At 41.3% G+C, this 13,481-nt stretch overlaps 1 protein-coding gene across 1 annotated transcript in view; it reads right to left on the reverse strand.

The window, feature by feature from the left end:
• Window positions 1-13,481, reverse strand: part of LOC137949874 (ultraviolet-B receptor UVR8-like) — a 57,477-nt gene that overhangs the window by 27,390 nt on the left and 16,606 nt on the right. Inside the window, exon 4 of the mRNA XM_068796102.1 lies at window positions 2,195-2,276. Within this exon, the coding sequence (XP_068652203.1) occupies window positions 2,195-2,276 (82 nt within the window). The remainder of the gene's footprint in view (window positions 1-2,194; window positions 2,277-13,481) is intronic.

Consider the following 13,481-nt stretch of genomic DNA (forward strand, 5'->3'; position numbering starts at 1 on the left):
GGTGTTTTCAGGTAGGTGCAGTGGCTGGTAAAAATTAGAAGGATAAAAAAGTAGTTGATGCTACTGGTCTTGCTAAGTTGTGGAGCCTAATCAACGCCCTACGTTGAGTCAGTACACGAATCGACCTTTGCAATAAGGTCGATGAGGGGGAGGGTGCTATTAGGGTTTTATGATTATCATCCGAAGAGCATTAGTTGTGGCCGAGAGAGGTTAGAGAAAAACAACACCTGTAAGTGTGTGCGATCTCTCTTGTAAACTATTCCATCTTCATAGTGGATTACTGAAGCGGCGGAAGACAAGACATAGTCTCACCTTGAGGCGAACCTGTATAAATCTTGTTGTCTTTTTCGTGCTTGCTTTTTCCTTCTTCTGCGTTTATTATTATTCTCATTAGTTTGGAATTAGGGCGTCTAATTCCTAATAGGTCTCAACCTCAATACTTTTGTCCATAAGCCTAAGGCTAGAGGACATGGGAGTAGTAGTAGAGGTCAAGGTAGAGATGTTAGAGGACGTGGATGCAGTGATGGAGGGGAAAGAAAGTGCTTCAATGTGGTAGAACCAACCAATTTTTTAGTTAAATAAAGGGAAAAGTTTGAAAAACCAGCATGGGTAAATTCTATTACGACTGGAATGGACCACATGCCATACTCTAGCCACAAGAAGAAATTCAGAAACTGCTTCAAAAATTTGGTCAATTGACCTCCACACCTACCACCACTACTTCCAAAAAACCAGATTTCTCCACTTCAAGTGCCACAATGGCAAATGCAGGTATGCAAACACTAGAATGTGTCTCATTCTCCATTCTAGATCAGATTTAGAAGCATCTACACATATCTCAGATATGCCCTCTTTACTTCAGTTTATCACTTCTTCTCAGGCTTAACGTACTGTTACTTTAACTGATGGGTCTACCTCCCCAATTTAGGGAGAGGGTACCATTCACGCTACTCCTCAAATGTCCTTGAACTCGGTTCTTTTGTTTCTAACTTTCTTATAAATCCTTTGTTTGTTGTAATATTAGAAAATCTCTCAATTGTTTTGTAACCTCTTCTCCTACTTTAATTTTTTATTTTTCAGGATTAGGATGATTGGTTGAAGATATGAGAAAGGTGGGTTTTACTTTCTAAATGATGCATTAATTATGAAGGTAGTTGCTCTTACAACTAAATACTCCCCATACATGTACCAACTGTGGTAGGGACATTGCTCACCAGCTAAGTTTCACCAATCTTTTCCTTGTTTGCCAGTTGATCTTACTTTTGAATGTAAATAGTGTTGTGAAAAACGATGACAATAAAGTAAAATGTAAACGCGAAAGAGACAAGCAATCACACACGACACAGATTTACGTGGTTCGGCAAATTTCCTACGTCCACGGGAGCTGCAGAGGATTTTTATTACTTGAGGAGTCACAATACAATAGTGGGGACTACTATTCACTCTGTTTCCCGCAACGACGAGAGTCCAACAGTCTTCTCTCTGTTTCCGCTGTGACAAGTCCCCCAAGAGTTCTCTCTGTATTCACGGCACCGAGTCCCGAGCTTCTCTCTATTTCAGCAACGACGAGTGCAATCCTTCTCTCTTCCGGCAGCAACGTCGAAGTCCCGAGAGCTTCACTCTGTATCTCACGGCGCTGAGTCCCGCGCTTCTCTCTATTTCAGCAACGACGAGTCCAAGCCTTCTCTCTTCCGGCAGCAGCGTCGAAGTCCCGAGAGCTTCACTCTGTATCTCATGGCGGCACACACAATGACACAGATCCAGAAGTCCTGAGAGAGTTCCTCTATTTCTGTAAGTCCCGAGAGATAAAAAATCAGCAGGAGGGAGACTTGATTTCTCCTTGAGTGCAGAACACGCCAAAACACAAAAGGAAATGCGAAATGCCCTCCATGTCCCCCGTTGGCTCATATCTCTCTGACTTGCATCTGCTCAAGCGGTGTGGACCAGACTCCATAGTACTCAACAAATAGCATCCCCTTGGGTAACACAGTTGAGCGAGTTTTCCAACCAGTTCTAATCATAGTTCTACAATTGCACTATCTTTATTAAATAATCTAAGAATCTTCATCGGAGCACACTGCATTTGTCCTGATCATGATTATAGGCAGTAACCAATTTTAATTCAAGAAACTAAGTACCATCACCGAAGCCTTATGTAATTGTTCTAATGAACGTGAGGAATAGCCAATGACACCTTAAATGCTTGTATCTTTTGCGGCAAAAGTGAGTCCTCCACGGTTCCAAGGCCAAGCTGCCCATTTTGATTCCGACCCCAACTACAAAAATAATGAAAAAAACACAAAATATTAATGTATAAAACACATGAAATGTGAATTTCTAAAAAATCAATAAATTCAAACCAAGGCAACAGAGGTAAAGAACAAACAAACATCATGCAGGCTCATTTGAACATTCTGTTAAGTTGTGGAGCCTAATCAACGCCCTACGGTGAATCGGTACGCGGATCGCTGTGGGGGTTGGAAGACTGAGTGTGGGGTAGAGCCCCCGCTAGATCCACGATATATTGATTGTTGTTACATTAAGGGAAGTTTGGGAATTTCACTCTTGTAAAGCGGTTGTCCTAGTTTTCTCTTTATAATTGGGGGGCGCCGCTATTAGAGTTTTATCATTGATCATCCGAGGAGCATCAATTGCAGTCGAGAGAGGTTGGAGAAAAACAATACCTATAAGTGTGTGCGATCTCTCTGGTAAAATATTTCATCTTCATAGTGGATTACTGCAGCGACATAGTTTCACCTTGAGGCGAACCTGTATAAATCTTGACTTTTTCGTGCTTGCTTTTTCCTTCTTCTACGTTTATTATTATTGCTTTCGTTAGTTTGGAATTAGGGCCCTAATTCCTAACACATTCCTATCATCTTTGATCAAACCTTTCTCCCATCTATGTTATGGTCGAATACATGACTATTGTTAGAAGTCGGGTATTTCAATCATTTCATAGGTACTTAACTTGGATATATGGAATTTTAGATTATCCAAAAATCAGAATATGTTTAGAATGGGTAAAGCTTTCTTTTATTTTCTACCCCTTTATACATTGTTGTACAATGTTCACTTATAATGGCATTTTGGTCCATTTATATTGTATTCACTTGAGTTTAAAAAAAGAATTAGGGGTAGATCCTTGATCCCTAAGAGTAGGCTGCACAACGTAGCTTCTCCCATCTCTCTCTTCATTATTTCTTCTATTTCCTTCTTATTTCTCTTGAATCTTCTAACATTACGTGGTATGAGAGCAATCCAATCCATGGAGGAGGCTTTTAACTCTATTTCTCCTTCCTGAAGTGTGCAACCTCTTTAATCTTCTGTTTTTCTGTCTTTTTTGTGCCTTACCTTATGGTTAATGGCTTGAGCTGCTTTATAAAGCAATTAGTAGCTGTGTACGTTATCCTTTATCGATTACATGAAGTGTTGAAGTGAGATCGAGAAGATCTGTGCCTATGTCACCTTCCAGGTTTACCTGCATAGACTATATTAAGTCTATGTATTTGCTGATTGTTGGTCAATTGAAGTTGTTAAATTGGGTCCAAGGTTCATCCCAAAATGACTAGCCAACTTAGGAAACCACTTTTTCAGCTAATAAATTCAAGATCTTTGTACTCATTAATCCTTGTGGGACTATTCCTTAACACTCCCCCTCACGTGTAGGCCCTCTTTTGTGGCTCTGATAGTTTAGGTGTGGGCCCTTCTTTTTGTGGCTTTACAAGTATATAGTTTAAGTGTAGGCCCTCCTTTGTGGCTCTACAAGTGGATTATTTAGGTGCAAGCCATTTTTTGTGGCTCTACAAGTGGATAGTTTAGGTGTAGGCCCACATATGAGTACCTGTTGTGATACCATGTGAAGTTGGGTCCAAGGCCCATCCCAAAATGACTAGCCAACTTAGGAAATCTTTTTCCCAACTTCACATGGATTAGTATGTACAAAAATCTTGAGTTTATTAGTTGGGAAAGACTTTTCCTAAGTTGACTAGTCATTTTGGGATGGGCCTTGGACCAAACTTCACTGAAGTAATTTATTAAAATTGATTTTGAGAAAGCTTTTGATCGAGTTGATTGGAAACTGGTGGATTATCTTTTTGACAGTATGGGTTTTGGTACAAGATGGAAATTTTGGATGAGGAGTTGTATTTCCTCTCCTTCTTATTTTGTTTTGGTAAATGGGAAACCCTGAGGATATTTCAAAGCTTCTAGGGGGATCAGACAAGGCGACCCCCTTTCTCCATTTATTTTTACTCTTGTTGGAGAATACCTTACCTCTATGATCCGGTTTGCTAAACGTTCGGGTTGGCTCAGTCCTGTTTTTTCTGATCCAATCCAAGACGTTCCCATTCTTCAGTTTGCAGATGATTCTATTTTTTTTTGGAGAAGGGTCCATGAGACAAATCAAACACATGAAAGCAATTTTGAACATCTTTGAATTGACGTCTGGTTAAAAAATAAGCTGGGAAAAAACAACAATTTTTGGATTTAATATTGATGCGTCTATTCTCAACTCAATGGCGAACTATCTGGGTTGTAAGGTAGCATCCGTTCCGAGTACATATTTGGGCTTACCTTTGACTCCATTCCTGCCTTTGAAAAACTCCTGGTTTCCGGTTGTTGAGAGGCTTGAGAAGCGTCTGGCTTCATGGAAAGGAAAATTTTTATCCAAAGCTGGTAAACTGGTTCTAATTAAATCATGCCTTCATGGAATTCCATCCTATTTTTTATCTTTGTACCATTGTCCAGCTTCTATTCGGGTTAGAATTGAATTTTTGAAAAGAAGATTCTTATGGGATGGGCCAAATGGGGAAAAAAAGTTTAATCTTGTAAAATGGGTAGATGTTTGTAAACCAATTGTAATGGGGGGCCTCAGGATTCGCGACGTTGCTACCACAAACAAGTCTCTGCTCTTAAAGTGGATTTGGAAGTTCAACATGCAACCCAATCTACTGTGGCGCCGAATGGTTGCAATTAAATCCGGAAAAGAGAATGGCTGGTGGAAGGATGGGGGAAGATTTTACAAGTTATCCCCCGTTTGGAAGAAAATTGCCAAACTCTTACCTACCTTCAAATCTGTCGTCAAATGCTATATTGGGAGTGGAACAGATACTCTATTCTGGTCGGATTGGTGGATAGGGGCTAGTTGTTTAAAGGAAAGTCATCCTCGTTTATTCCAACTGTCAAGATCTCGTAGCTCAATGATTTCTGACCACTGGCAGTCTTCGGGTGGTTGGAATCTTCATCTCAGGCGAGCATTAAATGACTCTGAAGCTGTTGAAGCCACCGGTCTGGTCAATTTACTTTCTGGTGTGGCCTTAAAAAACTCTGCCAATACATTCATCTGGATGCCCAACAAACAAGGTATGTTCTCTACAGCTTCAACGTACCATCATATGATTTCATACCCGCCTCTCCATGTAGAACATCCTGCTGCTTTTGCATGGTCGCTCCCGATTCCTCCTCGCATCAAGTTTTTCATCTGGATGGTATGTCGAAATAAAATCTTAACTTCTGATGCTTTGCAAAGACGAGGCATTAATACTCCCAATCCAGAATGCCCATTTTGCTACACATCTCCTGAAACAGCAGATCACACGCTTCTACATTGCGAATATGCTCATAAGATTTGGACCGAATTAATGGACAAAATTGGTTTATTATATTGCCCTTCGCCAGATTTGCACAACACTATTTTAACTTTGGTTAGCTCTCGTCTTCCGAAGTTGGGGAAAATCTTAATATCTTGTTGTGTTGGACACATTGCGTGGAATTTATGGAAAGAAAGAAACAATCGCAAATTCAATCAGAAAGCTATTCCTCGGAATATTCTTTGTGAACAGATAGTCGGTCAAGTTAGCTCTTGGGTTCTCCTTCGCAAAGAATTTTGTGATCTTAGAGCAACAAATATGAGGGAAAATTGGCGAAATGTTGCGAATATGTCTCATCCATTGAAGGTTCCTATTATGGTAGAATGGACTAAACCTCCTCCTGGACAATTTAAATTAAATTTTGATGGAAGTGCTTTCGGGTGTCCGGGCCCAGCTGGATTTGGCGGAGTAATTCACGATGATCAAGCGAATCTTCTCTTCACTTATGCGGGTCCAATTGGAGTATCAGACTCTACTTGTGCAGAATTACATGGCTTGCTCAACGGACTGAAGCTCTTCAAACAAAAAAAGGACGGTGCTCTCTTGGTTGAAGGGGATTCTCAAGTTATTATAAACTGGTGCTCCAAGCCATCAAAACCTCCTTGGCGTCATTGGAAGATTTTTTATGAAATTTGTAATTTAACTTCTGGTTTATTAAACACTTGGAAGCATGTTCCAAGATCTGCTAATCATTTAGCCGATGTTCAAGCGAAAAAAGGCGTTACCCTCCAACATCTTGTTGTGGAGGAAATGTCTTTTTAGTTTCAAGGTTTGTAATTTTTCTTATTAAATACATTTACAACTCTTCTCAAAAAAAAAGAACTGTTGGGTACTGGAATTGGGTTTTCTATAAATAATAATGTATATGTGTTGTGAGGCCCACAAGAATCTATGCATACCCATTTGTCTGTTAGAAGCAGATAGAGAGCTGGTTGTAGTGGAATTGTTGGCTGCTGTTATTACTGGTTTATTTGCTGTATTTTGGGTGCAATTATGGTTGATTCAGGGGAAGTAAAATATGCCTATTAAGACAACTGAGTCCTTAGAGAACAAGGATCATATTCAGAGTGCATCTATGAAATTAAATGGATCTAACACTTTGAATTGGTCCAGTGCTATGAAAAAATTATTGATTGCAAAGAGGAAGGTAAAATATATTCATGAGGATCCCCCTCATCCTATGATTAAATATTGGGAGGCAGAAAACCTTCAAGTTCAGACCTGGATGTTGAATTCTCTGCAGCCTCATGTAAGTGATCAGGTAATGAGTTGAAATACAACTAAGGACATGTGGAAGACTCTTGAGTCCTTTTTTTCTTAGAAAAGTAACCTATCCTGCGTTGCTGAATTGTATGAATTTTTTAATAGGGGAAAAGACTTTTATAGAATATTTTATAGAAATGCACATTGTAGATGGAAATTGTAGTGTTCCACCATTTCACCACAGATCCTATAAAACTATAAGAGAAGGAATGGCAGATTCAATTTTAGAAGGTTTTGGGCCTGAAAATGATGCTTTGCAGGAATGAATGTTAGTTGATGATGATATCCAAAAACTCAAGAAGGCTTATAAGAGAGTTATTCAAGTAGAAAGTGTCCCAAGGAAGTAGAGAAACTAAAAACTCAGATGCTACTGCCCTTAAATCTATCCTCAACCCCCACTAGGTTTGAGTCATCTAGTGGGAGAGAAGGAGGTCAAGGACATGGTCACGACAGTGGAGGTCGTCGCTGTAGAGATAGAAGGTGTGTGCACTAAGGTCAATTGAATAATAGTCCTGACAAGTGCTAAAATAAGTTTGGCAAACTAGCATGGGCCAACTCCGGTGTATCTGAAGTTACTAGGAGAGGGCAAGGGTCCACTAGCAGTTCTCAAGATAAATTCAAAAGTTCCCAACTTACCACTACTTCTTCATGTCCAACCATAAAAATTTGTGGAGAAATATGGTGTGCCACTATCTTCAGATTTCAGGGCATTGGTGGAGAGAGGGAGGCGCTCCTCACTGTCTATCCCTGATTTGAAAATCCGTTTATAAGTTGCTTCTAGCCTTCAAGACCGTGACCTCCTTCTACCCAAGAAACGGGAGGACACTTTTATTTTGGAGCAACAAATGGTGTGGTCCCCACCCCCTCTCTGAGGTATACCCGGATATAGGATTGCTATGGACCTTTCATGCTCAGTAGCCGAATCTTGGAGTAATCTTTCTTGGAGTCTTGTCTTCCGCTGGAGCTTGAATGATGATGAAGTCGTTGCCTTCTACTTGCTTCTTTCCAGCCTCTATGGTACCATCCTTTGAGAGAAGAGTGTCAAATAAGCTAATTTGGAAACCTAGTATTAGTGGAACATTCACAGTGGCTTCAGCCTATTCCCACATCAGGGGAGATGTCCTCAGTCAGTCAAAGCACAAAGCAAACCTCGCCTGGAGACTTTCAGCACCTAACAAAGTTAAACTCTTTATTCAGACATCCATCAGAGAGCAAATCCTTACGACAGACAATCTCTACACGAGAGGCTTCACCGCCCCGGATGCTACCTGCCCCCTATGTGGCATTTGTGAGGAGTAGTACAACATATCCTTCTACATTGTGGCTCCTCGTGGAGAGTTTGGATGGTTGTGTTCCAGAAAATCGGCATTCAAGTGGGCCTCCATCAGGATCTATTTGGCACTTTACAGATGGTACTTGTGACTCGCCTCCCCAAAATTGGCAAGATTATGCTCTCTGCTTGCCTTGCTCACATCCCATGGTGTCTCTGGCTTGAGAGAAATAATAAGAGATTCAACTCCAAGTTCAGCAATCTGGATAGTACTTAGATCTCATTTAAATTCCAAGCTTTCCACTATTCTATGTTGCGAAACTGTTCGTTGGAAACAGCGAGCAAGATTTCGCTGGATGGCCGAAGGGGATGGAAATACGAAATTTTTCCATGCTATTGCCTCAGCCAGAAGAATGGTTAACCGTATCACTTCCATCTCTCATGGAGACCAAGTGATAACGGATAACCCCTCTATCTCTAATCTCTTCGTGAAGTTTTTCTCAGAACTGTACGCAAAAGAACGTTTCAATCGACCGAAATTGCACCAACTCGATTACCAGAAAATCTCCTTGTCCGAAGCTGCAGACTTAGAAAAGCCCTTCAGCATAGAAGATATTGAACTGGCTGCTATGGGGCTTCCGAAGGATAAAGCCCCTGGCCCGATGGGTTTAATGGTGAGTTTTATCATAAGTATTGGGATACTATTAAATCAGATGTTTATGCGTTCGTCCAAAACTTTCACCAAGTTGGCATTACTCATAAGGCAATAGGTGCTTCTTTTATTGCCCTTATCCCAAAAAAATCCCCTGCCAATCTTCCTCAGGATTTTAGACCTATAAGTCTGACCACAAGGTGCTTCTTTTATTGCCCTTATCCCAAAAAATCATTGCCCGTCGGCTAGCCAACCGCCTTCGGACCCACCTCCCTAAAATTATTAGCCCCTTCCAAAGTGCTTTTATCCGAGATAGAAATATTCTAGATTCTGCCATGGCTGCCCACGAGCTCTTAGACACTTTCAAAAAATCAAAACAGCCAAGATTCGTCCTGAAAATAGATTTTGAAAAGGCCTTTGACAGAGTAAATTAGAAGCTAACTGATTATCTCTTAGATAGAATGGGTTTTGGGACTCGGTGGAAATTCTGTATGAGGAGTTGCATTTCTTCCCCACATTATTCTGTTCTAGTTAACGGGTCCCCTTGCGGATATTTCAAAGCTACTAGAGGAATAAGACAAGGTGACCCACTGTCCCCATTTCTGTTCACTCTCATGGGGGAACATTTTGTTTCTATGGTCGGATTTGCCAAACGGACTGGTTGGCTTAAGCTTATCTCGACTGATTCTGACCAGGACATTCCTCTATTGCAATATGTTGATGATACTATATTTTTTGGAGAAGGTTCACTTTCTCGAGTATCCCAGTTGAAAGCTCTATTGAACTTCTTTGAGTTGTCTTCTGGGCAGAAGGTAAGTTGGTCTAAATCTTCCATTCTGGGTTTCAATATTGATCATTTGGTTCTTAATTCCATGGCAAACTATTTGGGTTGTAAAGTTGCCTCCTCTCCGGGTACGTATTTGGGCCTCCCCCTTTCTCCTTTATTACCCAAAAAATCTTCTTGGCACCCAGTCATTGAACGGCTTGAAGGTAGGCTTGCTTCATGGAGAGGGAAGTTTTTATCTAAAGCTGGTAAACTCACTCTGATTAAGTCATGTTTACATGGTATTCCATCTTATTTTTTATCATTGTACTATTGCCCAACCTCTGTAAGGAAGAGAATAGAGTTTTTAAAAAGAAGATTTTCATGGGGTGGGCAAAATGGTGAAAAAAAATATTGCCTTGTAAAATGGGTTGACATATGTAAACCTTTTGCTGAGGGTGGCCTTGGAATTCGCGACACTGCAACAACAAATTCGGCCCTGCTTTTGACGTGGATCTGGAAATTCAACATGACCCCATCTTTGGTTTGGCGAAACATGGTGGCGAGTAAAGCAGATAAATTCTTGGGATGGTGGACTGAAGGAGGAAGGTATAACAGATTATCTCCTATCTGGAAAAAAATTGCTAAGTTGTTGCCTGTCTTCAAAACCGATGTCAAGTGTTATATTGGATCTGGAAGTACGACAAGGTTTTGGACAGATTGGTGGATAGGTCAGGCAAGTCTAAACTCTTGCTATGGTCAAATCTACTCTCTTGCCAGAAACAAGGAGGCTTATATTTCTACTATTGGACAAAATTTTCGTGATTGGAACCTAAATCTCCATAGAGGGCTCACAGAAGCAGAAACTATTGAAGTCGCCGAACTCATTACGAGTCTTTCTTCGGCCCGTGCCAAAAATAGCTCGGACACCTTGATATGGACACTTTGTACCAAAGTTACATTTTTTGTCTCATCTGCCTATAAAGCTCTTCTACCCCCCTCCCATGCTCAATCCTATCACCCATCAGCCATTGCGTGGTCCCTACACGTACCCCTGAGAGCAAATTTTTTTATCTGGACTGCATGTCAAAACAAAATCCTAACATCGGATGTGCTAATTCGTCGGGGAACGCACGTTTTGGATCCTCTTTGCCCGTTCTGCATGTCCTCCACTGAAACTGCGGATCATGTACTTCTGCATTGTAATTATGCGCACTCGGTATGAACAAATCTCATCAACAAAATTGGCTTGCACTATTGCTCATCCCAAAATCTCGTTTCTACAATCCACACGATTACTAAGGTTAATCTCCCTAAAATTGGAAAGTTATTAATCTCCTGCAACGTCGGTTACATTATCTGGGGCCTTTGGAAAGAACGGAATAACAGAAGGTTTAATAACAAATCCTTTCCTTACTACATTCTCTATAATCAGATTGTGGGGCAAGTCATCTCTTGGATTCGGATGAGAAAAGAATTCAAAAGTTTTGGAGGGATCATTCTTCGTGAGAATTGGGATCTTATTGCAAAATTGTCCTCCCACCCCCCCCCCCCCCCCCCTCCCCCTTTGACTATGGAGACTTGGTCTCTTCCTCTGGCTGGATTTTTTAAACTAAACTTTGATGGAAGTGTGTTAGGTTATCCGGGGTTAGCCGGATATGGGGGGGTTATCCATGATGACCAAGGAAAATTGCTCATCTCTTTTTGCGGGCCACTCGGCATATCAGACTCAACGACTGCCGAGTTATCTGGGTTGTTCAATGGCCTGAAGTTGTTTCATCAGAGAATGGACAGACCTTTATTTGTCGAAGGCGATTCACAAGTTGTTATCAGTTGGTGTAAGAAGACATGCAAACCCCCATGGCGGCATTGGAATCTTTTTGATGATATATGTACTTTAATTTCCCAAATACAATGTAAGTGGAATTATATTCCTAGATCCGCAAATCACTTGGCGGATTGTCAGGCTAAAAAAGGTGTTTTTCTCCAACAGCTTGTTGTGGAGGAAGGTCCTGTTTAGTAAGGTTTGTATTATTCTGTCTTAGTAATATATTCGCACTTTTTTCAAAAAAAAAAAATCTGGATAGTACGGTCTCTTGCATTGTGGGTATGGTTTCCAGTTGGCTCCACACCAGGAAGGAATTTCCTCCTCAAGCTAGTATCTCCCTTCGATGGAATTGGTGTCTTCTGGCCCACATGGCGGGCCCCCATAGGACTCCGATCATGGCCGAGCGGGAGCCTCCCCCCAGAGATTGCATTAAGTTGAATTTCGATGGTAGTGCTCTAGGATGCCCAAGTCCAGCTAGTGCGGGGGGTTTCAGAAATCACAGTGGAGAAACTATTTTCTCCTATGTTGGGCCTGTGGACATTGTAGATTCTACCACTGCGGAGGTGAATGCTCTTCATCTTGGGTTGAAAATTTTCAAAGACAAACTTCAAGGGAAGCTGCTGATTCAAGGAGACTCTAAAGTGGTCACAAGCTAGTGCTCTAATTCTGCCACTCCCCCTTGGAGGCATTGGCCAATTCTGTGGTTGATAGGCTAGCTAAATTTGGAACCTCCCAGCAATCTCTCATTGTTTGGGACGGCTCCCCTTCCTTGTAATTTGGCTCTTTTGAGCCTTTTAATATAACTCAGCACTATTTCAAAAAAAATATATATTCTACTCTTGTTGTGGCAAGTACATCATCCTCAGCCAATGCAACTTTAGCAACACTAGGTACATTTATATTTCACATAGTCTCCTGAGTTACCATATTTATTGACTCAGTAGCATAAGCCCACATGTCAGGTATGTAATCCTTGTTTTTTTCATTTATCCTGTACGTCTTCTTATAAGTCTCATCTATGATCTATTTGGCCAAGGATGTCGAGTGGCTATCTCCTGTGGCTGATCAAAAAGAATTTGACATTCCATTGCTCCAATTTGCTGACGAAACTTGATGGTTTGGGGATGGTGAAAGCTCTCCTCAGCTCTTTGAATTGGTCTCCAAGCAAAAAATCAATTGGAGTAAAACTACAATTATTGGGTTCCACATCAACCCAGACTTGCTCCAAACCATGGCAAATCACCTTAGATGCTCTATCGCCACTCTCTCCACCACCTATTTGGGTATTCCACTCTTTGATAGCCGACCTCATAAAGGACTTTGGTCTCCTATGATAGAGAGAGTTGATTGTCACCTAGCAACCTCCAGGGGTCAGCTACTTTCCAAAGCCAATCGCCTTGTTTTCCTTAACTCCAGCATCGGTCTACTGAATCACTTCCACTTATTCCTCCCTTGTCCAACCTTGGTTTGCCATTGTCACGAGAGCATCAAAAGAAGATTCCTATGGTGTGGGACTGCTGATGGTTTCAAATACCATCTTGTGAATTGGCATGATGTTTGCAAACCAAAAGTCATGGCTGGGTTGGGAATCAAGCTGACCAAGGATATGAATGCCATGTTTTTCTTCAAATTGGGGTGAAAATTCAATACTTCTATGAAAGCAAGTCGGCAAAACATGGTTGCTGCAATCTGAAATCTCTTCAGTTTGGTGGGCCTCGGGAGGACCGTGACAGAGATTATCATCCGTTTGGTGTTGTTTATATCTCCTCCTCCCCACTTTCAGATCAGCAGTTAGCTTCTTTGTTTGCAACGGCCAACAGGTTGAATTCTAGAATGACCGGTGGATTTGGCACCACGCCTCTTAGAGACTCCTTTCCTACACTTTTTAGCCTCAGTCGCCACCCCTCCATCTCTATGGTTGACTCCTGCATTCGTAATGATTGTTGGAACCTCCATCCTCCATGTGACCTGACTAATGCGGAAGTCCTTGACAAATGGGCTCTTCTCGAGGAACTTAGCCATATTAAAATCAGATGTCACACTGAAGATAGATT

The sequence above is a fragment of the Aristolochia californica genome, unplaced genomic scaffold (genome assembly GCF_029961685.1).
Source record: "Aristolochia californica isolate CCGP_79_NKW_82.1479 unplaced genomic scaffold, dmAriCali1.0.hap1 SCAF_14, whole genome shotgun sequence".
Lineage (NCBI taxonomy): Eukaryota > Viridiplantae > Streptophyta > Magnoliopsida > Piperales > Aristolochiaceae > Aristolochia > Aristolochia californica.